Here is a 25,727-nt window from a genome sequence, read left to right as displayed (position 1 = left end):
CTGGAGGACAATAAAAGGTGTATGAAGTACTCATTTAATCTCAACTGCAAAGTGTTCACACATACAGCAACTTCAGCTGCTGCCTTCAGGGAGGAGAGTCTGTGTTGCCGGCGTATCAAAGGTAAGATGCTGCTTTGTTCAAGTCATTTAATTCTTGCTGGAAAGACATTATATGCATTGGCCAATTGTTAGTGGAGTCCACATAAAGAAAGCCTTCTCAGTTGGATTACTCGGGGAAAAAAAATATTGATTAGGTAGTTATTGATATCTTTACTTCTTACTTTAATTCTTTAGATGAAGAGGACCTTTGGGATTTTGCTGGTGTCTCTCATTTTTTGTACAATGTTCTCTGAAACCATCGGGCTGGTTATTGCGGTAAGACCTTTTTTTTTATTGATGACATTTAATTCACTATTGCATTCATAAATGAGATTGTCAATATTTCTGCAATTATATTTCTTGCTGTAATATCAGAAATGAAACTGAAAAAAAAAAAAAAATTTTAGATCACTCTATTAGTTGGTTGTAGGAATATATACATAATTTTATGGTACTTATTATACCACCACCCAAAGTAATGGCAATAGCTGGGAATCTTGTCATCTGCATCAAAGGCAGCAAGCATGTATTACGACACTACAAATAATCATATGCATTGATAATCACTAAAATAATTTATTGCATATGTTTTTTTTCTATTTATGTAGTTAATACACCAGTATGCTAAAGATTTATAGATGAATAAAGAATTTTTTTTTTTTTTAATTTTTTTCATTTATCTTTTTTTAAATGTTTAGTTTTATATTCTTGATTAATATCAGACATCTTTGAAAAGCTAACTGAGCTGACTCAAATTTAGAAATTAAAAGGTGAATTAAGTTTGAAATCTGAATTTTTATTCAAAAAAGTTCAAGCTTGGAAATTTAATTTTTACAGAAACAAGCAATTAGGGCCACTGGTCACCCCAAAAATGATCTTCTTTAACCAAGGAAATGGACATTCTTGGTTAACCTTGTAATAAAAAGCAATATATAGCCAAAAAATGATTCTCATCCAGTAATCTGCAATGAGGTTTTTGAATTCATAAAATATTTGACCAGATTAAGAAAGTCTCTCGATCAATATTTGTTACATCCAGTATATGGCGGGAATTGTCAATGATATTTTTCAGCAATAACTTTTCAGTCTTCCATAAATGGAATCATTCTGAGCTGTAACTATTGCAGATATTCAACAATCTTAAGGACAGAACACTAATCTGTGGACCCATTTACTTTTGTCCTGCTTGACCACGCAGACAAAGGAGAAGAGGGGATGGACTCTCAATAGTGCTGGCTACCTTTTAGGTCCCCGTAAGTACCGAGTACAAACCTACTGTTCAACATATCATTACACTATACTGTTTCACCACCATGTGTCTCATAGCTCTTAACTAAATTTCAGTTTTATAGTTACATGAAAGAGGTAGGATTTCAAGAATCAAAATACCCTTTAGAAGTCGTCCCCAACCACCAGACCCGGGGCACGGCCAATTTAGTTGCGGGCCGCACAGAGAGACAGACAAAAAAATGGGACTAAATGGGCTTTCACAATTGCGCTTTTCTACCTTTGATGTATTCAAAGCACTTCCGTACCGTTTCCTCATTCCCCTACTGATGACACAGCATCAGGAGCAACTGGGGGTCCCGTATTTTGCTCAAGGACACTTTGACATGGTCACAATGGCCAGGGATCGATTCCCCAACCTCTGAGTTGAGAGACGACCATGCTTAGCAATAAGCCATGCAGCCAGTGGACCAAAGTAGCAATCAAAAGTGTCATCTTTTGATAACGCACGTTTGCAAGCATCAATCATGTTAACGGCGTGTGTAACTTAACATAAGAACATAACTTAAAAATGATATTTACATTTAAGATGTAGTCATCATTCACTATTATTCTATATTGTTCTACGTTTGTTGTACTGTTGAATGAAAATGTTTGAAATAAACGAGAAAAATACTTTTTTTTCATTTAGTTTTAAAATGGTGATAAAATGTTTAATTACTCTGTAGTTATCGTACTTAAGTACCAATCCTTTCAAACTGGCAGCACAGTGAATGATTGGTTAGCATGCAAGTCTCACAGTTCAGAGATTTGGAGCTTGATCCCGGACTTCGGCCATCCTGTGTGGAGTTTTCATGTTCTGCCCGTGCCTGCGTGGATTTCCTCCAGGTACACCGGTTTCCTCCCACATTCCATAAACATGCATGGTAGATTGATTGAACACTCTAAATTATCCCTAGGTGTGATTGTGAGCGCTTCTGGTTGTTAATCTTTGTGTGCCCTGTGATTGATTGGCAACCAATCCAGGGTGTACCCTTCCTACTGGCTGTAGACAGCTGGGTTGGGCTCCAGCATGCCTGCGACCCTCGTGAGGAGAACCGGCTTAGATGATGGATGCTTTCAAACTGGCAATTTTAAAGCAATCTCTACGTTTACATGCTGTAAATAACCCTTTTAAAACTGAGAATGCGTGCAAAAACACAATTAAGCCATTATATGTGTTTTTAAAAACGCTTTCTCACATTATTTTCTGTCGCTTCAGTGAAAATGACATGTATACAGACATACATCTACATGTGTATAATTCTCGCTGGAAAAACTCAAAGAAAAGTTAAACAAGTTCACAGACGCAGCACAAAAGCACACTTTTGGAGTTTGGAGAAAAGCAGCAACTTTATTCAGAAGTGACATGAATATAATTTGTTTTATTGATGGCAGAGTGTAACAAGCTGAAATTACATCAATTCGCGTCACAACCTGATCCTATTTCACCAATACTGCAATTCCTGATTTGTACAACAAGACGAGAGTCAAATTAGCAACGGCTTTGTCAGCAGCCCCTGCTGCGCTATCTGACCGTTACGGCACTTTACATCACTGCCGAGTGGGACATAAAATGCAACATTATTCAGACACGGCTGCTCAAAAGTCACACGACCGATGATTTAACAAGAAGTTGCGCAGGATGGAAATGGGTGCGCCTAAACGCAACTATACCTGTTTTATTTTATTTATTTAAAAATATTTTGGAGTTGTACAATGCACTCCAATATATATTTATTTGTATACAAAGTACAGTGGTTTAAAAAAATAATTGAAGGGATGAAGGGATAAAGTGTTTATTTTCTGCCGATACTGAAAATATAGTCAAGCACCCACGATGATACACTACTGTATTTGGATGAGTTTTGTGTTATTTCAAATTTTAAAAACAATGATGTTTCAAGTAATATTCTATTAAGAAAGATAATTGTTTATGTATACTTGATGGATAAAGATGAACTGCAGAAAAACATTTGTAATTTTATATATAAAATAAATAAATATTATATAATAAATATTTTTTTACATACCGCATATAGCCTATATAGTTCCAACTTAACTTTAACCCAAGACATTAAGTTTAAGGTCCTGTTTTTGTTTAAGTTGCTGATGCTGAAAATATACTTTACAAGATGAGTATTGTCTAACTTTTTTTTTTAAGGAGCTGTTTATTTGACAACTATACAGTACAGTGAAACCCCGGTTATCGCGGTTAATGGGGACCGAGACCACCCGCGAAAACTGAAAATCCGCAAAGTAGCGGCGCCCCTTCAAAAATGCTTAAAAAAAACCTATACAGGTATACAGTATACCCCCCTGTATACAGTACACCATATAGAATACGGGTGGAGACAGAGAGAGAGTGAAATTCATGTTATAACAAAACAAAACAAATTATTATTAAAACTTATTATTTTTTTATTCCCCAGCCATTATTTTTGTATTTATTCAATTACTTCTTTTTGTATTTATTTAATTACTTCGACTTTTACCTGCTGGTACGCCGTCCGGTGTGCCCTGTGAAATGAAAGGTGGCATTCTTCATTTATTTATTTATTCATTCATAACTGACAGCCTCGCGCTCCGCTCGTGCTCGGGCGGAAGAGGTGCTCCTCTTCGGCTTAATTGTCACGCACGCCGGACCTGCTCCCCCGAAGCGTGTCTCCGTTCGGTTGAACTCGGTTTCATTTCGCCCCGCTCGTGCTTGGGCGGAAGGTGCTCCTATTCGGCTTAACTGTGACACACGCCCGCCCTCCTCCCCCGGAGCTTCCATTCGGTTAAACTTAGGGGCCGCTTGGCACCGCCCGTGCCCGGGGAAGGTGCTCCTCTTCGGCTTAACTGTGACGCGAGCATGCCCTCCTCCTCCGGAGCTTCCATTCGGTTAAACTTAGGGACCGCTTGACACCGCCCATGCCCGGGGAAGGTGCTCCTATTCGGCTTAACTGTCATGCACGCCGGCCGGCCTCCTCCGGAGCTCTCGTACGGTCCCGAACGGAGCGAAATGTCGCCCCGCTCATGCCCGGGCGGAAGGTGCTCCTCTTCGGCTTAACTGCCACGCACGGCGGCCGGAACTCTGGTACGGTCCGAACCGCGCGAAACGTCGCCCCCGATCGGGCCGCTCGGCGAAACTGCAATGCCCCCAAGGAGCGGAGCGAATGGAGAACCCCGATCGTGCCCGGGCAAAAACGTTTTTAATTTTTGAATATTTTTTTTAGACCCGCGAAGCACTGAACCCGCGAAAGGTGAACCGCGAAGTAGCGGGGTTTCACTGTAATCTGTTGCTTAGAATGCACCACAGAAGATGGGTAATTTATTTTGTATTAGTACAATAGTATTAGAACAATATTATTTTTTTTTTTCATTCGTTGCTAAGTATGCACAGCAGAAAACGAGTCAGGTATTGCTAATATAGATTTAATTAAATGTAAAAATGTGTACTTTTCAGTTTAAACAAATGTAAGTGGCTTCAATAAACAATAAATTTTAAAAAATTGTCTCGAAAAAATATCGAACCGTGAAACTAATGTATCAAACCAAATCGTAATAAGAGACCGTAACTGTGACTTTTCGCAAAACGCTGTTGCCGTGGCAATGGGCAGTTTGCCCTTTGTTAAAGCTGCAGCTGTTGTGAAAGCGCTATATCACCTAAGTTGTATTGTATTGTATAATAAAACCACTCTGACTTAGAGGGTCTTAATGTGTCTTATCAAACTTTGCACAGACATTAGGACTGGCAAAATTGGAAATAATTTTTTAATATATAGTAGTGCGATTTGGGGAAAAAAGTCTTTTTAAAAAATTTTAATGAAGCAGCTCGGTTGTACGTTTCATAGTCAGATTTGGTGGTATATTTAGCAGCCCACAGCTTACAAAAAAAGTCTGTTGGAGACAAATGCTAAAACGGAAGTCCACCACTTTGAATTTTAAAATTTGGCAGGAGTGCTATTTATTGACATTTGCCTGTCATTACAGCTACATAAAAGTTTGAGTTTCATAGAGAAGTTGGGCAAGGTCCTGATACACAACTACCAGTTGAATGTCATGTCTGACAAAATTGTTGGTGGCAGGAAATGTGTTTTTGCCAAGATTATTTTACACTCCCCCTTTAAAAAGATTTTGTTAAGGCACTACTGGAAATACTAACGTTTAACTTTGAGCACTGGTTTCCATTTGGTATTGCATATATGCATTATGTGCTCAATTTACGACGGGCATATCCAGCTCTGATCCTCAAGAGCCACTCTCCTGCATGTTTTCAATCCCTCCCTGCTGCACCATCATTCAACCCCTACTCCTGAGGCATCCAATTGTGTTTGATCCGAATCTTACGGTTGGCTACCAGTGTGCTGAATCTTTGCTTTGAATCCTTGAATTTTTGAGTTGTCTTGCTCACCTTTTGATGTCCGCTTTGATTCTCATTAAATGTTCTTTAATGAAGCAGCAGTACCTTTGAGCTTGCGTCCCAGTCTCAAAAATGCCACTTTGTTCTTCCGATTTATTAAACTCACAATGACATCCGGTGTTCTTTTGCTTCTTCTGGGCAATGGGTGACACGCCTCGATGCGTGAGGAACAGGATTTGGACAGAACAGAGCAGAAAAGGACCATAGCAACTGCGTCGCAACTGATATGTTAAGATATGTCACAACAGTACCCCCCTCCCCCTCAATGGACACCACCTGGTGCCCAGAAACTAAAGGACAGAAAAAAAAAGGCAACCCATGTTAAAATCCAAAACAAGAAGAATTAAAGTAACTAAACAAACACTGGGAAATTATCTTGACCTGGGGTACGCCAGCAAACAAACAACAGTTAGACTTGACAAAGACTAAGAAAACAAGAAACTAAATGCAAACGGACTAGACAACTAGGAGCAACTGAACAAGACACAAAGTGTATAGTGGTATAATCTGGTAACACAAGGGATTGGGTCACACAAGCAAAGGGGGATGAAACCTGCTTGACTTAGACTAAAACAGCAAACAACAGCAGTTAGACGTGACAAAGACAGAAAGAAGGCAAAGAACTAAATACATACAGATAAAACAACGCGGAACTGAACAAGACAAAATGTTAGAGGGAGCTAAAAATGGGTAACACAAGGGATCGGGTAAACTTGCACAGGTGGACATGATAATGTAACGGGTCGGACACCTACAATGGAACACAAGGAAAGCATGAAAATGCATTCTAAATATGAGGTTCTTGAGGCAGAGGTGGATGGACAAGGGGTTTTTGGCAGGGCAATCATGTGGCCGCCCTGGAGGCCAGACGAGCGGTGATGACGCCGCAAGAAATTGCGCCACCGGAGCAAGGTCAGAGGGCAGCCACAGGGCTTGCGTCACCAGAGCAGAGTCAGAGGGCGGCCTCAGGGCTTGCGCCAAAGGAGCAGAGTCAGAGGGCGGCCACAGGGCTTGCTCTGCTGGGGCAAGGTCGGAAGAGGGCTGCAGGGCTTGCGCTGCCAGAAGAGAGTCAGTTGGCGACCGCGGAACTTGCGCCACCGGAGCAGGGCCAGAGGGTGGCCACAGGGATTGCGCTTCTGTAGTAAGATCGGAGGGCGACCGCAACACTTTCACTGCTGAAAGAGAGTCGGAGGGCGTCTGCAGGGTTTGTGTCACAGGAGAAAGGTCAGAAAGAGGCTGCAGAGCGTGCGTCGATGGAGGAATGTTGGAGGCCGGCTGCGGAGCTTGCCACGCCGGCGGAAGGTCAGAAAGCAGCCGCGGAGCTTGAGCCGCCGGAGGGCGAACGCAGAGCTTGCGCAGACGGAAGAAGATTGGAGGGCAACCACGGAGCTTGCGCCACTGGAAGAATGTCAGAAAGCAGCCGCAGAGATTGCACCGCCAGACAAAGGTCACCGGGCGACTTCAGACCTTGCGCCACAAGTGCAGAGTCAGAGGCTGCCTGCTGGGCATGTGCCACCGGAGTAGCGTTGGATTTTGGTGGAGCCGAGGAGCCAGGATGGGGGCTGCTGCCAAGATGCTGGTGCGGGGCTCTGCCTCATCAGCCTACCGCCATAGAGATAAGCAAATAGAAGAGACAAGAGGGTCCGCGAGCAATTGGTCTGAGGAAGTCAAACTAGAAGAACCGGGGCAAACGAGACTTTGGGAAGAAGTACATAATGGACGCGGTGACGAGAAAGGCAGGGATTGAAGTGACTTGGGTTCAGGTTCAGAATGACGCAACTTGAAAACGTGGGATTGTGGGAGACCAGAATGTTTACTTGGGCTCCTCCGTCGGCCACCCCGCAGAAGCCCCGTGTAAATGGCCAACCGGGGACCCAAGTAAAGGTCTGAAGGGAAGGGTTCAAGGGTGTACACTCAGGGTACAGGTTCTGATTGACACAAATTGGAAAAAGCGAGATGATGGGAAGAGCCAGAACCGTTACTTTACTTTCTCATACTTTCTCTATAGATTACTTGTAATGCACTTTATTTTGGAGTCAGCCAGTCTTCCCTCAACCATCTTCAATTGGTCCAAAATGCTGCTGCTTGCCTTCTAAATGGAGCTCATAACATGGAGCAGATAACCCCAGTCTTATCTTCCCTTTACTGGCTCCCAGTCCATTTTTGAGTACATTTCAAGATACTTTTGTTTATCTTGAACTGGCCTCGCATCAGGGTACCTCTCAGAGCTCCTACACACCTGCCCGCTCCCTCAGGTCTGTGGAGCAAATGCTACTGGAGGTGCCGAGGACTAAGTGGAGCCTCAGAGGGGAGCGAGCCTTTTGTGTTGCAGGTCCTTCTCTATGGGATGATGTTCCATTAAATGTTAGGCATTCCCCCCCTCTGTCCACTTTTAAAACTCATTTGAAGACACATTCTTATCCTATGGCTATCAACTTAACATGACACTGTCGCTGTTCTGATGTTTTTCTGGAATCTACTATAAACGTGTTTTAATTTGAGTTCTAATTGACTGCTAATTTATATTACATAATATGTTAAGTGCGTTGGTACAGCTCCAGTATTGTGAAATGCACTCTATGAATAAAGTTGTATTGAATTGTATAATGATATTCACATTTTACATGTATAAAAGGGAATGTGTATTCATTCGGAAGAGGGACCTGCACACACCATGAGTTGCACTTGTCCACACTTAACCATGTTTGTACTGGTTGTCACTTCTCTAGTACAATACAACACTAACTGCAGTACCTAAGTACAATTTTCTCGACTTGTGGAATGATTGCATTGAGTAGCACATCCAGGTTGAATGTCCATGTGAAAGTCCTCTGTGGGAGACTCATTGGCAGAAGTGATTATTGAAGTGATGAATGTTGATGTGCCCTTGAGCAAGTGACCGAGTTAGTGTGATAGCACAAACGCAGATTATTTTACTGAGAACTGTAACCCTAACAAGTACACATCTAATTAGCTTTTTGTCCAATTAAGGCCACCGTAGTGTAGTTAAAGTTTGTCAATGTGTGTGAAAAGCATGTGTTGACGTGAAAGAATAACAGTGAAAAGCACACAGTGTATATAACTACTGTCTGCTGCTACAGAAGTGATTTGAGTTTTTTTCCTCAATATGGGCTGCTCAATTCCACTATCAGTGGCCCATTGGGAAAACTTGATGCGCTCTGTGGCCGGTTCACCCCCATGTGTGAGCGTGTTTGTGAATATGTGACGCTCACATAAAGGTTCCTCCTGCCTCATCCTGTGTTACAGGTCGGATTGATCACCTAATTCAGATAAAGGATTCACCCAGTGCCAGAGGCAGAGACAAGCTGATCACTCAATGTAAGATAGAAACATACAGCCACTGAAGGACCTTGCTTTTAGGCCAGGAATTGCTTCATACAACCATCCTGTCGCAGCTATCATTGTAATTCTGTCTGATCTTATCCATCCAAACCCAAAAAGTATGTCTTCTCTGTGTTTTAAACGAATATTTGTATATTCTGGAAATTTTGACTGAGTAGGGTCACATTTGCTGTTGCATACAATGGGGAAAAATCAGGAATGTTTTTTTCTTTCTGAAATGGATTATCTCAGGCTCTCAATGTTCTCACAAAGTGACCATTTGTTTGTCTTTTCATTAACATATTTGGTCAAGAGTATTTTTAGTAATGTTTTTTCTTTTTTAAACAAGACTTTATTGTTTATGGATTATCAATGCTGCTGCTGTCATTTCATGAGTGGCTTTGCTTTGTGGCACATTTGTCGTGGTTGCGCGAACCGGGTGAGAGGGAAGGAGGACCCAAGAGCGACAGGAGTGTTTGAGACAGGGTTTATTGGGGAATGAGGAAGGGCGGCAAGCCCGGAGGGAAGCACCGCAAGGCAGGCGTCGGAGCGGTGAGCACCGGGAGGTGCTGACGGGCAGGCGTCGGGGCGGCGTGCACCGGGAGGTGCTGACGGGCAGGCGTCGGAGCAGTGGGCACCGGGAGGTGCGGACGAGCAGACGTCGGAGCGGGGTGCACCGGGAGGTGCGGTCGGGCAGGCGGAGGTGCGGAAGACGCGGCGCGGCGGAAGCCCGGGCACGGCGTGTTGCGGAGAGCGCTGGCGGGATGAGCTCCGGGCAGGAACTCGGGAGCGGTTGCGGGTGGAGCGGGTCCGGACGGGCTCGGGTCTGCTGGACGGGGAAACAGAGAGCACGGAGGTCAGACAAGCACGAGGGCACGAGGAATCGGGCGATCGAGAAGCGTGACGTGACATGGGCCAGTACCACACGAGATGACGAGATAATCCGGCGTCGAGCTCCTGGCGTGGCTGGTTCTTATGCTGCCCGTTGATTGCAGACAACGAGCCGCAGGTGCGCCGGAGCCGACGCCCACTTTCTCCGGAGGAGAGCCTGGCTGGAAGGATCGCGAACCTGCAAATAATCAGAGACTGCCAGGCCCTCCTCCCCAACCCGAACCGTCACAACATTCACGTTTCAGCTGAACTAAGATGAGCAGACACTCAAGGCAACGGCGTTATTATATATCCTGAGGATGAGGAATTTGGATAATGGATGTATGGATATTTTTGCTTGTGTGGAATCACACATTTCCTTTTCATTTGAATGTACATTTCTTAGCCTCATTGACTATTCAGTTTTGACAAAAAGAAAACGATTTATCACAATTATTTAAAATCAGTCATTTTAAAAAAAAAACATTATTAGAGTCTTGAGCATGAAACTCCATCGTCTTAGCGTTGTCCGTCAACTACGTCTGTGTCCTGTTGCTTTAAATGTTGCTGCCGAAAAGAACTGTGGGCAATATTCTTTCGGAAAGGTTGGTCAGGAGTAACCTATGCTAAAAGGGGCTTAAGGTTACATCCAGGTACTTTTCCAAAGCATTTGTTGAATTCAAAGGAGCTTAGGAGCTCTTCGTACTCCCTGGTCATCTCGCTTAGATAGCATAGGAAAGGAAATTTTCTTGGCAAAAGCAAGCATTCAAAGAGGGCTCAAAAATGACTACTGAGGAGCAGATATTTATGGTGGGTGAGCCCCTGCTTGCCCGAGGAAGGACAGGGGAGGGGCATCCCCACCCCTTAAAAACGAGGGTTCTAACCCTCAGGCTTAATTTGGCCAAGTCTTAAAAAAAAAAAAAAAAACTCCAGTCCCCATCTCTACGTTGCAGCCCTACATCAACCAACCCAGCATCCACCCTCCACCTCAAAAACCTTGGTTCATGAGAAGTAATTTAAGAGGAGGAATACACAACAGTAGACCTAGCAGAGCAACAATAAAAGTTAGTACAATGGAGCATGGGAAAGGGCATTAGCAATAATATTATATTTAGCACTGATGTGCCTTATGTCCAGTGTGTAGGGCTGCAAAAACAAAGCCCAATTAGCCTTTGGGTGGAATTCTGCAAATACTTGAGAAAGTTAAGTGGGTTATGGTCAGTAATGACTGACATGGGAGTCAAACCTGAACCAACTTAGACCTCAAAATGCGGTAGAGCCCAGATAAGACCTAAAGCCTCGTTCTCTATAACTGAATAGTTTTGTTGATATTTAAAATAACAGAAACTCAATACACTCATCATTTTCCTGCAAAAGCACAGCCCCAGCGGATTTGCATGGGATTTTGTAAATCATGTTGCATTTATTGTCCAGTGTTATACGGTCTTTTTCGTGCATGAGTTGTTGTCAAGTTTTTGATCTGGTTTTATTACTGTGCGTGATGCGTCCTCATGGTACGTTGTATGGATTCTGACATATGGAAGTGTTATTGTGTCCTTATTTTTGGTATTGGTGTCTTGTTTGTTCTTTGCTTTTCTTTCTTTTTTCTTTTGTTCATTTTCCCTGGCTTGTTGTTTTCCTTTTTTGATGGCCCATTTAGGGTGTTGCCAGAGAGTGAAAACATGATGCATATGGTTTTCTTCCTCCATTCTGTCTTTACTGTCTGTTATAATGCTGGTCCGATTGCAAAGTGTTCTAACTACTGAAATGTGTGCGGTGGGGTATTCTGATGTCCAGAGGAGGTACTGGTTAGTGTGCGGGAGTTTTTATATAAATGGTGATTTTTATACTGCCGTCTTCATTGTGAGTTATATATAGGTCTACGAAGGATATGGTCCGGTTCTTTTCTTCTTCAAATCTGAATTTATCTTGCCAATAGAGTCGATGGGATTGAGATGGCATGTGAGCTCTTGTTTATGTCCAGTTTTGGTTAGTTCTAAAATATCGTCTACGTAACGTTTCCAGAGTCGGTTTGTATTGCGTGGCTGCGGTTTGAATGGCTTTTGCTTCTGAGTCCTCCATACAAAAACTGCTCATTATTACAATGACAAGAGGGTTTTGTGTTGTTGAGATGCATGTGGACATTTTGTAATTGTATATTTCTGTCATAGTTTTTCACCAAACAATGGTGTTCATCAGCAATGGATGTAGAGAATAAAAGCTGTTGAACATTGGTTGACTGGTCAAGTCTTTCTAAATTAGGAATAAAAGAGCAGTTAAAGTGGATAGTGGATTTCCTATAGCGGAGCCTTCTTTTTGTCTGTATGTTATTGTATTGGACATCACAGAGAAGTGTGACAGCTCTGACCAAGGCTGAAGTGACAGCTGATGTTTTTTGCTTTCCACCAAAAACTGTTTTTTTCTCAGAAAAGAAAATTTTAAACCTATTAAAAAAGAAGACAAGATGAACACCATAATGCTAAAAACCACTTGCTTGACCTTCTGACATAAGAAGGCAAGTTTTGAGATGGGTATAATTTGCTAACAAAGAGACATCCATTGATCTTTTTTTTTTTTTCAAAGGGGCTTGGAGGCGGCTACGTTCAGAGGTTTAGGAAACTTGCCTGACTTAAGTGAGCAGTTGATTATTTTGCACTGTTCGCCCAGATTTCACAATAGTTTTGAAAAAGTCAGATGGTATTGAGTTAAGCTAGTTGATGGTTTCAACTGCTGAACCAAATCTGCTATATTTTGTTGTTGTTTTTTTTTTAATACACTGTATCAATTTCTGTCATGGCAATTGAATTATTCATGGGTGATTTTAAGTGCCTGCCATTTGTGAGGTCCGCTTTCCAGCCGAGGCTGGAAAGCGGTGAATGTGGATCCTTAAAACACTGACAAGGAGGAAATGAGATATGGCAAGATAACGCAAAACGCTGGTGGACCAACTCACACCAGGAAATCAAAACGAGAAATCCAAAAGAACTTGCAACGCAAGATGACCGAAACGACATTTGCTCACCTCCGAAGGGTAAGGGAAGTCCAAACGCGAAAACGAGAACGAAAAGCGAGCCGAAGAATAACTGAATCCTAAATAACATAAACATACAATACACCATACACGGGATCAAAAACGAGGCAAGAACTATAACATGAGCACTAGGTTGAGAGCAACGTGGGAACAATAATCCGACGCGGACATGTCTAGCCGGCATAACAAAAAACGAGCGCTTTTCGATGTGGTTCCCTGACAACTTCAACGTAAGCGGTTCAGTGAGGCGTCGTATGTCAGCGGATGGACCCGTCGGCGGGTGGAAGTTCGGGAACCCGGAAACGTGGTGGCTCTCGGCGACGCTGTAGCTGACGGGAATCCATGCGACTCGCTCCCAGATGCATGGGCTCGACGGCTGGCAGAGGTTCCGGAACCCGGAAACGCTGTGGCTCGGCTCCGCGCTGCTCCACCCCTCCCCTCGCTCTCGACGATGCTCTCGCAGACGGTTATCGAGACGGATGGCCAGGGTGATGAGCTCCTCCAGCGTGTCGGCGTCATCGCGGACCGCCAGCTCGTCCTTCAGCGCAGGATTCAGCCCTCTCCGGAAAACAGACCGCAGGGCGCAGTCGTCAAACCCACTCTCGGCGGCTCGAATGCGGAAGGCGATGGAGTAATCAGCTACTGATCGGGAACCCTGGGTACAGTCCAGCAACTCTGCTCCGGCCTCCTTTTCCCGAATCAGATGGTGGAACACTCTTTGGAACTCCGCAAGGAAGGCGGGGAAGGAGGAGCGGAGTTCTGGGCGTGCGTTGCTCACAGCCATGGCCCATGCACTCGCTTGACCAGTCAGGAGGCTCATCATAAACGCTACTTTTGTACTCTCGTGCGCATAGGTCAGGGGCTGCTGATCAAAGATCAGCCTACAGTGGTGGACGAACGGGCCGCAAAGGCCGGGTTCTCCGCCGTAGCGGTTGGGATGAGCCAGATTAGGCTCCTTGAACGGGTAACTCGGAAACTGGGTTCTGGGAGGGGAAACGACCGGGTTAGGACCCGGAGTGACCGGCGGTAACGGGGAACTCAAATGAGCATCTAAGCTCGTGAGCTTGTTCGGCAGCTTAAATAGTCCGTAATCACGGTCTTCATGGGTCGCAGCTGTGTGGCTCGGGAGCGCGTCTCGCTCGCGGCCGGGCGCCAGGATCGCGCGCCGTCGGAACACGCCCACTCAGCTGCAACAAGAACAGGCGGATCGTGACACCATTGACTGGTAACCTGTTCAGGGTATTCACCGCCTACTGCCCGAAGACGCCTGGGATAGGCATCAGCACGCCCGCATACCTTGTGAGGATAAACGGTTCGGATAATGTGGATGGATCAATGGATTTTAAGTGCTGCAGTAATTTTGCTGGTTTGTCACGATTTGGTTTGTGTATTGTACTTTTCAGAAAAGTAGCAGGCAAATACATTGCATTTATCTGTTGATTTTAAAGTCATTATGTTCGTAGTTCAAGATGTGTTAGATCAACATTTTTTTTTGGAGAAGGTTAATAAATTCTTGCTTCAGAAACTTTTTTTGTTTTTGTTTTTTTTTGCTCAGTAGCAACCTTTAGCAAAACACAGAATCTTTGTGTTCTTTCTGCTAAATAGATATTTGACACCAAGGCATCGTTGCCTATTATCAGTGTTTGTGGCGGGTAGCTGATCTCATTTGCTGAAAAGATCAACTTTCATAATCATTTACTGCCATCTTCTGAAGGAGTTTGTGGTATTCGTCAGTGGAGAAGGGAGGCATCGTGTTTCTAGCCTAGTTTCTGGTAGCAGCCATGTGTTAATTAGAAGGCTGTGTAGTCAATGAAAAACATGGCCCCAGGTCTAAAAAAAAAAGTACAATAATACAGCCACACGAATATGAAAACTATCCAGTAGAAGTCCAGAAAAAGGGTAACAAACAACAACAGTGCTGCTACACACTATGCACACAGGGGAGGATGCAGTAAAGCCTGCATAGCTGTTAAGGGTGTGTGTTGAAGCAAGGTGGACCCAACAAAACTGACAGAGGCAGTGATCATACAAAGTAGAGGTTTATTTAAACTAAGGGAGTACGTCCGACGAGATTAAGAAAAATAGACAAAAAAACTACACTAAACTAAATGAGCGGTGGTACACTGGATAAACTAACGAAGGGGAATGGGTGGAAGAAGAGGAGCTAGCCACTAAAAACAGGACCAACTAAATAATCGAGAAAAACTAAGCGAATACTAATTCCACTATAGGAAATACTCAGTCACACAGGAACACTAAAAGTACAAGAACGGAAACTAACCTACACAAGGTTAGAAAACAAGAACGAATAACGAGAGTTAATAATTCGGGAGTGAGACTGCCGCGATACTGGACAGACACGAGAACAACTGCGCGCAGGGAAATGGCAACAAGAAACAATATTCCGGCAACTAGATCCTCTGTCTCCAGCGCTTAAGAAGCCAACTAACGGTGATGGCCATCAGGTGTGCGCTGGAGACTCCACCCTCTCCACAGGCTGAAAGAAAAAACAAATAGATCTTCAAACAAGCTAGATCACAACAATAGCTTGATCATTGTCATTCATTCAGGCACTCCATATGCATCAAGCTCAAATGCATATATTGTTGCTAAGAAAAGATGCCGAGTATCCAGCTCTGACCAAAAAAAGGAAGCAAAGACAATTTTGATTTATTATACTAGTATAATTTTGACAGATATTTTTATGCATGATCTAAGCCACTTATCCTCACGTTGAGGCTTACTGGAGTCTATCCCAGCTTTCTTTGGGCTGCAGGAGGGGAACACCCTGAACTGGTTGCCAGCCAATCGCAGGGGACACGTAGCCAAACAACGAATCACATTCAGAATCACACCTAGGGGCAACTTAGAGCATCCAATCAACAACCACGCACTTCTTCGGAATGTGGGAGGAAACTGAATTACCCGGAGGAAACCCACGCCGGCACAGGGAGTACATGCAAACTCCACGCAGGAAGGCCGGAATCAAACCCTGTACCTCGCCACTGTGAGGTGGACGTGCAAACCAGTTATCCAGTGTACCGCATAGCAGCATAGTTTAAGTTGCATTGATTTTTTTTTTTTCATCAAATTATTTCTTGAACTGAGATGCATTTTAATTTGTTTTGAATTTGAATTATATGAAGCAAGTGCAAACAAAAAATATTGAGTTCAAACTTATTTTAGGTATTTGTCAGCTCATGATATAGAATCTGCACAAATAAGCAGAATGAGATTGTGTTAAAGTTTTTCTAGCATGCTTGCTGCCTTAATTTTTGACAACACCAAAAAACTCTACTCTTGTCCAGATGGCATAGATGGACACAGGATACTGGGAGATAAGCCTGGTCTTGCTGGCAAGAGAAACATGGACTGGGAGGAAAACTTCCAAACAGGTAGTTTTTTTGCACATAATGTATGTAATAACTATTCATGCACCACAACACCAGTGTTGGTGGTGAGTGTCGTTCTGGGGGGGAAAGTGTCATTCAATGAGCAGTTAATCTAAGATCATTTATGAGTAGATGCAATATACACTTGTGAATTAAACTCATATTGCATATTATACGCATGCTGGTATTGGTCCGGTTCCTGGACCTTGAGAGGTTCTGGAATACGGACTGGGGTCGTGTAAAACGTACCCAGTGAGGTCCCATCAGGAGAGGTCCAAAATCCTCAGGGAAAAGTTCTTGCAGCTTTTGCTGCAAGAGCTTTTTTGTTCTTACATTTAATGTTGAAAAAAATTTTCATGTGTTTTTTGTTTTTGTTTGTTCTTTAATGTTCTGACATGATTCTCACAGGTTTTCATCAACTCTACATACTTTAAAGTAGACTGAATTTGTGTGAATGTGGTTATTTGTTGCTCTACTTTTTTACAGATGACCAAAGGAAAGCAGAGGAAGACATTGTGCACACTGTCATTGACTTCCTGACATATCTCAAATATAAAGGTATTCATATTGTCTCTGCCTAGGGTGTTATGAATACTTTGCAAATACCTTAGTTTATTAATTGGTGGTGTTGCACAAAGAAGTACACTTCAGCCACCAAACTGGGGTCGGAAGGCATTGGTTAGCACCACTGGACTTCAACCTCAACTGGAAAAGTAGTACAGAAAATGGATGAGAGATGGGGCATCTATAGATTTTATCTATTCCAAAATAAATCTGTGAATGACAGTGTACGTGACTATCCAGAGTGGTTTAGATACTATTTGACTGGCAGGACCTTCTGTGTTCCCCTAGGTTGCTCTGAGTCCCACTCAGCCCCTTTGTCGTATGGTGTTCCATAAGTTTCTGTTTTGGGACCCTTGCTGTTTTCGTTGTAATTGCTGCCCTTAGGTTCCATCTTACGAAAACATGGAATTTCTTTCCATTGCTATGCAAATGATCTATGTCGCGCTGAGCGAAAAATACACTTTCTCCTTGAGACCACTTTTGTCCTATCTCTAGTAAATCAAAATCTGGATGTCAATTAATTTCTTGAATTTCAATGAAAAATGAAAATAAGACAGTTATAAGTTATGGTGTTCGGTCCCAGTGGCCCTTCTACTTTCAACCCTGTTGAACTAGCCCCCCTGGCATCTTATCTAAAGCCAACAGTCTCAAACATGGGTTTTAAACAAGACAATGTTTTTAAATATGATCGGCAAATCAGTGCTGTTGTTCAATCCATTTTATTTCATTTTAGGCAGCTGGCTAAAGTGAAGCCCTTTCTTTCCCAGCAGTACTTAGAAACAGTAATCCATGCATTCGTCGCATCTAGGCAAGATTACTGTAATGCACTTTACTTTGGAGTCAGCCAGTCCTCCCTCAAAAGCCTCCAACTGGTGAAAAATGCTGCTGCCCGTCTTTTAGCTGGAGCTCAGAAGATGGATCACATCACCCCAATCTTAGCCTCTCTTCACAGGCTTCCACTGCACTTTAGCGTTTGCTTTAAGATACTTCTGTTCGTCTTCAAATCTTTAAATGGCCTCGCCCCAGCGTACCTCAGTGAGCTCCTCCAGCCCAACGCACCTGCCCGCGACCTCAGGTCTGTGGACCAAATGCTGCTGAAGGTGCTGAGGACTAAGCGCAGCCTCAGGGGGGATCGTGCCTTTTCTGTTGCTGGTCCTTCTCTCTGGAATGACCGCCCATTAAATGTTAGGCAAGCCCCCTCTCTGTCCACTGTTTAAACTCGTTTGACGACATTTTTGTTCGTTAGCTTTTGACTCAACATGAGACTGTCGCTCTTCTGCTGTTCTTCTAGGTTCTATTGCATATGTGTTTTAATGTGTGTTCTAATTTCCCGCTAATTTATATTACATCATATGGAAAGCGCTTTGTTCCAGCTCCAGCTGTTGTGAAATGCGCTATATAAATAAAGTTGTTGTGTACTGAATTATTGTATTGAATACCATACTGTATGCAGGCTATGTGTATCCCAGTGGTTCTCAATTATTTCCTGTCATTCCCCCCCTACCAAGAAGAAAACAATTCGCGCCCCCCCACCACCATTTCGTACTAATGTACATGGCTTTTTTATATCAATGTTAGATTGTCAATAAAATATCCCTTAACAAAGCTAAATTGATAAAAAAATATATCATTTTGAGAACGACTATTGTGAGGATCTCGAAACTGTTGGGCAAATATTAATGAGATGATAAATATTTACTATACGTTTTTGTTTTGTTTTTTTAACTTTATTAACATGAACAAACCAAACTGTTATTACATAATATAGAAAAGACAAAAAGAGCCAGGGGGATTTGAAGCAAAAATTTTATATAAATAACATAAAGCAACAGTTTTAATGTTTGTAATGGCGACACCTTTTTTTAATCAGAACTGCGTGACAGGGCGACACTTTTTTTAAAAACCAGTACTGCGTGAACTAGGGGCACAAAAAGCTTTGACGAGCGCAAACTCACGTTGTCTGAGATCGCCTTTTTCGGTCCCAAAACCATGCAAAAAAACATGTTCCCCAGGGTGCCACGCACCCCCCCCCCTCAGCATTGCACCGCCCCACTATTTGAGAATCACTGGTGTATCCTAAGTGACCAGTTTGATGCAAATTCAATTTCCATTATTTATGATGATTACGATATCAATATAGATCTCTACTCTCACAAACAGCCTCCAATGTTGAACGATATAAAAATTGAAGTGTATTTTTTGTGATTTGTAGAAATGGGAGCCTTGCAAAGCCTGACTTCTTCTGAGACATCAGATGAAATGGCTAACCCATAGCCACGACAGCCTTTGCTATCAAACCTTCTCTACCCAACTTTTTAAAAATTCTTTTGCAAAAAGATCTTCACAGCGGGGATGTCCAATTTTAGGTACAGACATCAAATGTAATATCAGAACAGATGCCACTAAGACCACGCAACAATTTGTTTGTGTTGAGTTGATGTTATTCTGGCGTGTTGGCAGACACACCGAGACCCTAACGCTTTTTAGGTTTATTGCATAGCATTTGTTTAATATACAGCATTTCTAGTTTCATTGACCAGAGAGAATGAGAAGAAAGCAAATTGGAATATTCAGTGTCATGAAATTTGTCAAATTTGTTTTAAAAATGCTGATTAATATTCGTCATGATTCTTCATGAAATGCAACATAATTTGTCGTGAAATTAGTTTCATATTTATTTATTTAAAGCCTTTACAATTACCTGGTTTTCTGTATAAATTGGTAAGAAAATGGGATCTAGTCTTCATCTAAATCACAGCATTAGTGAAACAGATTCTGTTTGAACTACTACCACACAAACAAAAATATGCTTTCTGACACTGGGCAACACATTTCCTTCTTGTTTTCATAGTCTTGATATGTCACATTGCACCAATTCAAGACACCCTTTGTTGGATGTGGCAAAGCAACACCAGAACATACAGGAACAGAGTTTCCTCCTTGTTTCACAGTAGGTAAGCGGATGTATTGGTTTTAGTGTTTCATAAATTAAAGGCGAAGAAGGTTAACATGGCAACCTTAAATTTTTATCTTGGACAGCCCTGCTTTACAGTCATTATGTTGTTATTTTTTACACTACTGTTAATTATTTTGTGTTTAGCAAAGCTTGGTTGTCTCCCAGTACCTATAATCTTATTTGATGAGATTAGTAGTATACTTCTCAAATGTAAATAGATAATTGAGCCACAGAGTCACAATGATCTTGTTTAATGGTTACTGAAAGCAGATTCAATATAAAACCCAGATTCCTGCTTCTGTATTGCAATCTATCCCAATGTGCTATTATCTGATTGAAAATTATGGAATTAAATAAAGAAACAAACAAAAAAATATTGCACTCCAACTCTTCAAATACCTGAATCTGTCATGATCCTTGTTTTGTCATGCCACGTGTCTTTTATTTTGTTTTCCCAGCTGACCTGTGGGCGTGGCCCCCCGGCATTCTTGTCATGCCATGTGCTCACGGCCGGAGAGTCACGCCCACCGGCAGCTCAGCTGTGTCTTGTCAAGCCTTGATTACCCTGTCTATTTATTTATTTTCTCCTCAGCGTCGGATTAATCCTTCCCAACGCTCACGACCACGGTCCACGTCTGTGTAGTTCGCTCATTGTATTCTTGATCTGTTAGGGTTATGACCTTCGCCTCGTTCCTCGATTACGCTCTCTGCCTGTCGCTTGTCGGATTCCTTTGCTCGATCTCTTTTTGTTACTTTCAGTTTACCTTGCATGTGCAAGCGCTTTTTGTTCTCGTTACTGTTATGTCCCTGGAGTGGCTTTTCCCTCCAGCGCTTTCTGTTAATTCTTGTCGGCTTCGCCTCCGTGGTTTGCTTAATTTGATTCTGACAATAAACCTATTGTCAACTACCTTGTCTCCCGTGTCCGCGTTTAAGGAGTTCCATCCTCGCTGCTTTTCCGGCCACGGCTGGAAAAGCAGCCAGACCTTACAGAATAATCCGACCAACATGGACTCCGCGGACGCGGCGAGAGTTCACAGAGTCTTGGCCAGTCAAGGCGAGATGGTGGGACAGCAGGCGACGGAGCTGGCGGAGCTCCGCAGCGCCGTTGTCCAGTTGGCCCGCCACCTCGACGCTCTCGACACCCACCTTGGCAGTCTCCTGCCGCGGACCGTCGAGACCCCCGATCCGACGACTCTCGCGAGCGGAGCCTCCCCAGCCGCCTTTTTCGGACGGGAGCCAAATTTACCGCATCCCCCACGCTATGGGGGGGAGCCCGGCACATGCGCCCAATTCATTCATCAGTGCCGCCTGATTTTCGATCAGCAACCGCTCACTTATGCCCACGATAGCGCCAAGGTGGCCTTCATGATGAGTTTATTGACCGGTCAAGCTAGCGCCTGGGCCGTGGCCGTGAGCAACGCGCGTTCCGATCTCCGTTCATCCTTTCCCCTGTTCCTGGATGAATTCCAGCGTGTGTTTCACCACCCGATTCAGGGGAGGGCGGCGGGCGGGGAACTCCTTGACTGCACGCAGGGCAGCCAATCCGTGGCCGATTATTCGATCAGCTTCCGCATTAGCGCGGCGGAGAGCGGGTTTAATGACTGCGCCCTACGAACCTTGTTCCGCCGTGGACTCAATACGGCCTTAAAAGACGAGCTCGCCGTTCGCGAGGACGCCGCTTCCCTGGAGGAACTCATCTCCCTGGCAATCCGTCTGGACAATCGCCTGCGGGAGAGACGCCGGGAGAGGGGAGTGGAGCAACCGCGCACAGAGGCAGCGCGCCAGCCGGCCGCCACCTTCCGCCCTGCCGATGAGCCTATGCAGCTGGGAGGGGGCCGGTTGGATTCTACGGAACGCCAGAGACGCCTTCGCTCGGGGTCCTGCTTCTACTGCGGCGCGGCTGGTCACCGCGTGTCCTCCTGCCCGGCACGCCCTTCACGCAACCCTTCTCAAGCAACCCCCGACAAACTATGTAAGTCGCCCGCCGTACCGCTCGACTCCTCCATCTCTCACGAGGAGGAGTCCGACGAACCGCCTGCCGACCCCGGGGACATGGGGTCCGAGGGGCCCAAGAGACTTGAGCTGAGTGGGGAGGTAATCGGCCCGGCCGCCCGGCTCAGGGTCCAGTCCCTAGTGGACTCCGGCGCCGACGATTGTTTTATTGACCCCGGGTTAGTCGCCAAGTTAGGCTGCACCGTCGACACTCTCGCGAAGCCCAAAAGGGTTTGTGATCTCGACGGACGGCTCCTGGCGGAGGTCAGGCAGGTGACCTCGCCTCTCACGTTAAGGTCGTTAGGCAATCATATAGAGAAACGGTTTTTTTTTGTTATGCCATCCAGAGCAGCTCCCATCGTTCTGGGGCTTCCCTGGTTACGGTTCCACCAGCCCGTCATAGATTGGGATAAGTTGGCGCTCGACAACTGGAGCCCCTACTGTCACGCACATTGTTTACGCGCCGCGGAGGAAGGGCCGAGCCCCCGATCCTCAACCCCCGAGGTCATTTGCCTCAGTAACGTGCCCCAGATTTACCACGACCTCAGAGGGGTTTTCAGTAAAGACAGGGCCCCGTCCTTGCCCCCCCACCGTCCTTACGATTGCGCCATAGACTTGGTGCCCGACGCGCCTCTCCCGTCGGCTCGCCTATACAAGCTGTCCCTGCCGGAGCAAGCAGCCATGAAACAATATATCTCCGAGTCCCTCGCGGCGGGGTTGATCAGGCCGTCCAAGTCCCCGGTAGGTTCGGGGTTTTTCTTTGTTCCGAAAAAAGATAAGACGTTACGCCCATGTGTCGACTACAAGGGGTTAAACGACATCACTGTCAAGAACCGTTATCTGCTCCCGCTGCTCGACTCCGCCTTCGCCCCGTTACAATCCGCCACCATATTTACAAAATTAGATCTGCGCAGCGCTTACCACCTGGTGCGCATTCGGGAGGGGGACGAGTGGAAGACCGCGTTCAAGACCCCCATAGGGCACTTCAAGTATCGAGTCATGCCCTTCGGTCTGACTAACGCTCCCGCGGTTTTCCAAAACCTTATTAACGACGTGCTCCGCGACATGCTGAATATCTTTTGCTTTGTATACCTCGATGATATACTTATCTTCTCGCGCTCGGTCAAGGAGCACCAGCAGCACGTGCGGGCCGTGCTGCAGCGTCTTCTCCGGAACCGCTTATACGTTAAAGCGGAGAAGTGCGAGTTTCACGTCCGTTCGGTCCAATTTTTGGGTTTCATTGTGGAGGAGGGGCGGCTCAGGGCCGACCCGGCCAAGATTAGTGCCGTAGTGGACTGGCCGACACCCATTAACCGCAAACAATTACAGCGATTTCTCGGGTTTGCGAACTTTTACCGCCGTTTTATTCAAGACTATAGCCGCCGAGCGCTACCGCTCACTCGCCTCACCTCCACCAAGGTTCGCTTCTCATGGGATTAGGAGGCCGAGGAGGCGTTTTCGGTCCTCAAGAGGGCTTTCACCAACCCCCCTGTCTTACACCATGTTAATTCTGATCTACCTTTTATTGTAGAAGTGGACGCCTCTGATTCGGGAGTGGGGGCGGTGCTGTCCCAGCGCTCCCCGGTCGACCAGAAGCTCCACCCTTGCGCCTTTTTCTCCCGCCGCCTCACCCCTGCCGAAGCCAACTACGACGTGGGAAACCGGGAGCTCCTCGCCGTCGTTCTCGCCCTCCAAGAGTGGCGCCACTGGCTGGAGGGCGCCGCTCACCCGTTCACCGTGTACACGACCACAAGAACCTGGCATACATCCGATCCGTAAAGAGACTTAGCCCACGCCTGGGACGGTGGTCCCTGCTCCTCAGCCACTACGACTATGTCTTGACCTACCGCCCCGGCTCTCAGAACGCCAAGTCTGATGCCCTGTCCAGGGTCCACGATCCCGTGGAGGAGGAGCCCGAGCCGGACAGCGTCGTCCCGGATCACCGCCTGGTGGGAGCTCTGCGCTGGGAGATCGAGCAACGCATTCTGCGGGCACAGGGGGAGGAAGGCGAACCGTCCGAGTGCCCAGCTGGTCGGCTGTTCGTTCCAGACCATTTCCGCGCGGAGGTGCTAAAGTGGGGGCATTCCTCCAGGGTGGCTTGTCATCCCGGAATTCGTCGCACCCTCGGTCTCGTCGCCCAACGCTTCTGGTGGCCCGACTTGCGAAAGGATGTCCAAGATTACGTCAAGGCCTGCTCCTCCTGTGCGACGAACAAGGCGTCGCACCAGCCGTCGGCGGGGCTACTTCACCCACTACCCGTTCCGGCCCGACCGTGGTCACACATCGCCCTGGACTTTGTGACCGGTCTGCCCACGTCAAAGGGCAACTCTATCATCCTCACAATCGTTGATCGTTTTTCTAAGTCTGCTCACTTTGTGGCCCTGCCCAAGCTACCATCTGCTCTTGAGACCGCTAAACTGCTCGTGTCACATGTTTTCAGGCTCCATGGGATTCCTGCCGACCTAGTCTCGGACCGAGGCCCACAATTCGTCTCACGGGTATGGAGGCTCTTCTGCCGAGCACTGGGGGCCACGTCAAGCCTGTCCTCCGGATACCACCCCCAGTCGAACGGCCAGTCCGAAAGGGCCAATCAAGACCTGGAAGCCACCCTACGGTGCGTATGCGGCGACCGCCCGTCATCATGGTCTGACCATCTGTCCTGGGTGGAATACGCCCACAACACGCTGGTATCATCTGCCACGGGACAGTCGCCCTTCATGGCGGCCTACGGCTACCAGCCGCCGCTTTTTCCATCCCAGGAGGGGATGGTCGAGGTACCCTCTGTCCAGCAGCACCTCAAGCGCGCCCACCACGTATGGCGGGAGGCCCGAGCGGCCTTGTCCCGCACCGCCGAACGCAACCGGCAGATCGCCGATCGCCGCCGCCGACCGGCCCCGACCTACCACCCAGGCGACAAGGTATGGCTCTCAACGCGCGACCTCAATCTCGCAGGCACCTCACGCAAGCTGGGCCCACGCTTCCTGGGGCCCTTCGAGGTCGAGGCCATCGTCAACCCGGTGGCGATCAAGCTCAAGCTCAAGCTCCCCGCAACCATGAAAGTCCACCCCGTCTTCCATGTGTCCCTCATCAAACCCGTCTCCTCATCCCCACTGCTTCCGCCACCCGCCCTCCCTCCGCCGCCGAGGATCATCGATGGAGATCCGGTGTACACGGTGCGGGAAATTCTGGACTCCAGGCGCAGGGGCAGGGGTGTGCAGTACCTGGTCGACTGGGAGGGCTACGGACCGGAAGAGCGCCAATGGGTCCCCCGCTCCTGGATTATGGACCCCACGCTCATTAATGACTTCCACAATAGTCACCCGGGCAAGCCCGGTAGTCCGCCAGGAGGCGTCCGTTAAGGGGGGGGGTACTGTCATGATCCTTGTTTTGTCATGCCACGTGTCTTTTGTTTTGTTTTCCCAGCTGACCTGTGGGCGTGGCCCCCCGGCATTCTTGTCATGCCATGTGCTCACGGCCGGAGAGTCACGCCCACCGGCAGCTCAACTGTGTCTTGTCAAGCCTTGATTACCCTGTCTATTTATGCCTCCGACGCTGACTCCTCAGCGTCGGATTAATCCTTCCCAACGCTCACGACCACGTTCCACGTCTGTGTAGTTCGCTCATTGTATTCTTGATCTGTTAGGGTTATGACCTTCGCCTCGTTCCTCGATTACGCTCTCTGCCTGTCGCTTGTCGGATTCCTTTGCTCGATCTCTTTTTGTTACTTTCAGCTTACCTTGCATGTGCAAGCGCTTTTTGTTCTCGTTACTGTTATGTCCCTGGAGTGGCTTTTCCCTCCAGCGCTTTCTG

General features: G+C 46.0%; 1 protein-coding gene across 3 annotated transcripts; it reads left to right on the top strand.

Moving 5' to 3' along the window:
* On the top strand, positions 1-20,273 carry gal (galanin/GMAP prepropeptide). 3 transcript variants are annotated; one of them, XR_015844101.1, is made up of 8 exons: positions 1-121; positions 295-375; positions 1,298-1,352; positions 9,038-9,109; positions 16,322-16,408; positions 16,892-16,963; positions 19,182-19,335; positions 19,821-20,273. XR_015844101.1 is itself a non-coding variant. In XM_088298858.1 (7 exons), exons 2-7 carry the CDS (start codon positions 295-297, stop codon positions 19,241-19,243), a joined length of 429 nt encoding a protein of 142 aa, XP_088154984.1. In that variant the 5' UTR covers positions 1-121; the 3' UTR covers positions 19,244-20,273. The 3 variants fall into 3 exon arrangements, 2 of the variants coding, with proteins under 2 accessions (XP_088154984.1, XP_088154986.1); XM_088298858.1 differs by having other exon boundaries at positions 19,182-20,273; XM_088298860.1 differs by lacking the exon at positions 9,038-9,109 and having other exon boundaries at positions 19,182-20,273.
* Positions 20,274-25,727: the final 5,454 nt, after the last annotated feature.

The sequence above is a fragment of the Idiotropiscis lumnitzeri genome, chromosome 6, assembly GCF_059441095.1.
Source record: "Idiotropiscis lumnitzeri isolate Australia: NSW breed Sydney's pygmy pipehorse chromosome 6, RoL_Ilum_1.0, whole genome shotgun sequence".
Taxonomy (NCBI): domain Eukaryota; kingdom Metazoa; phylum Chordata; class Actinopteri; order Syngnathiformes; family Syngnathidae; genus Idiotropiscis; species Idiotropiscis lumnitzeri.
This window is presented reverse-complemented; position numbering and strand designations above follow the sequence as displayed.

Coding starts and splice junctions, on each gene's coding strand:
- gal (XM_088298858.1), top strand. CDS start 295: ATGAAGAGGACCTTTGGGATTTTGCTGGTGTCTCTCATTTTTTGTACA. Junction 1,353..9,037: donor TGGCTACCTTTTAGGTCCCC/GTAAGTACCGAG, acceptor CCTGTGTTACAG/GTCGGATTGATCACCTAATT. Junction 9,110..16,321: donor AGACAAGCTGATCACTCAAT/GTAAGATAGAAA, acceptor ACTCTTGTCCAG/ATGGCATAGATGGACACAGG.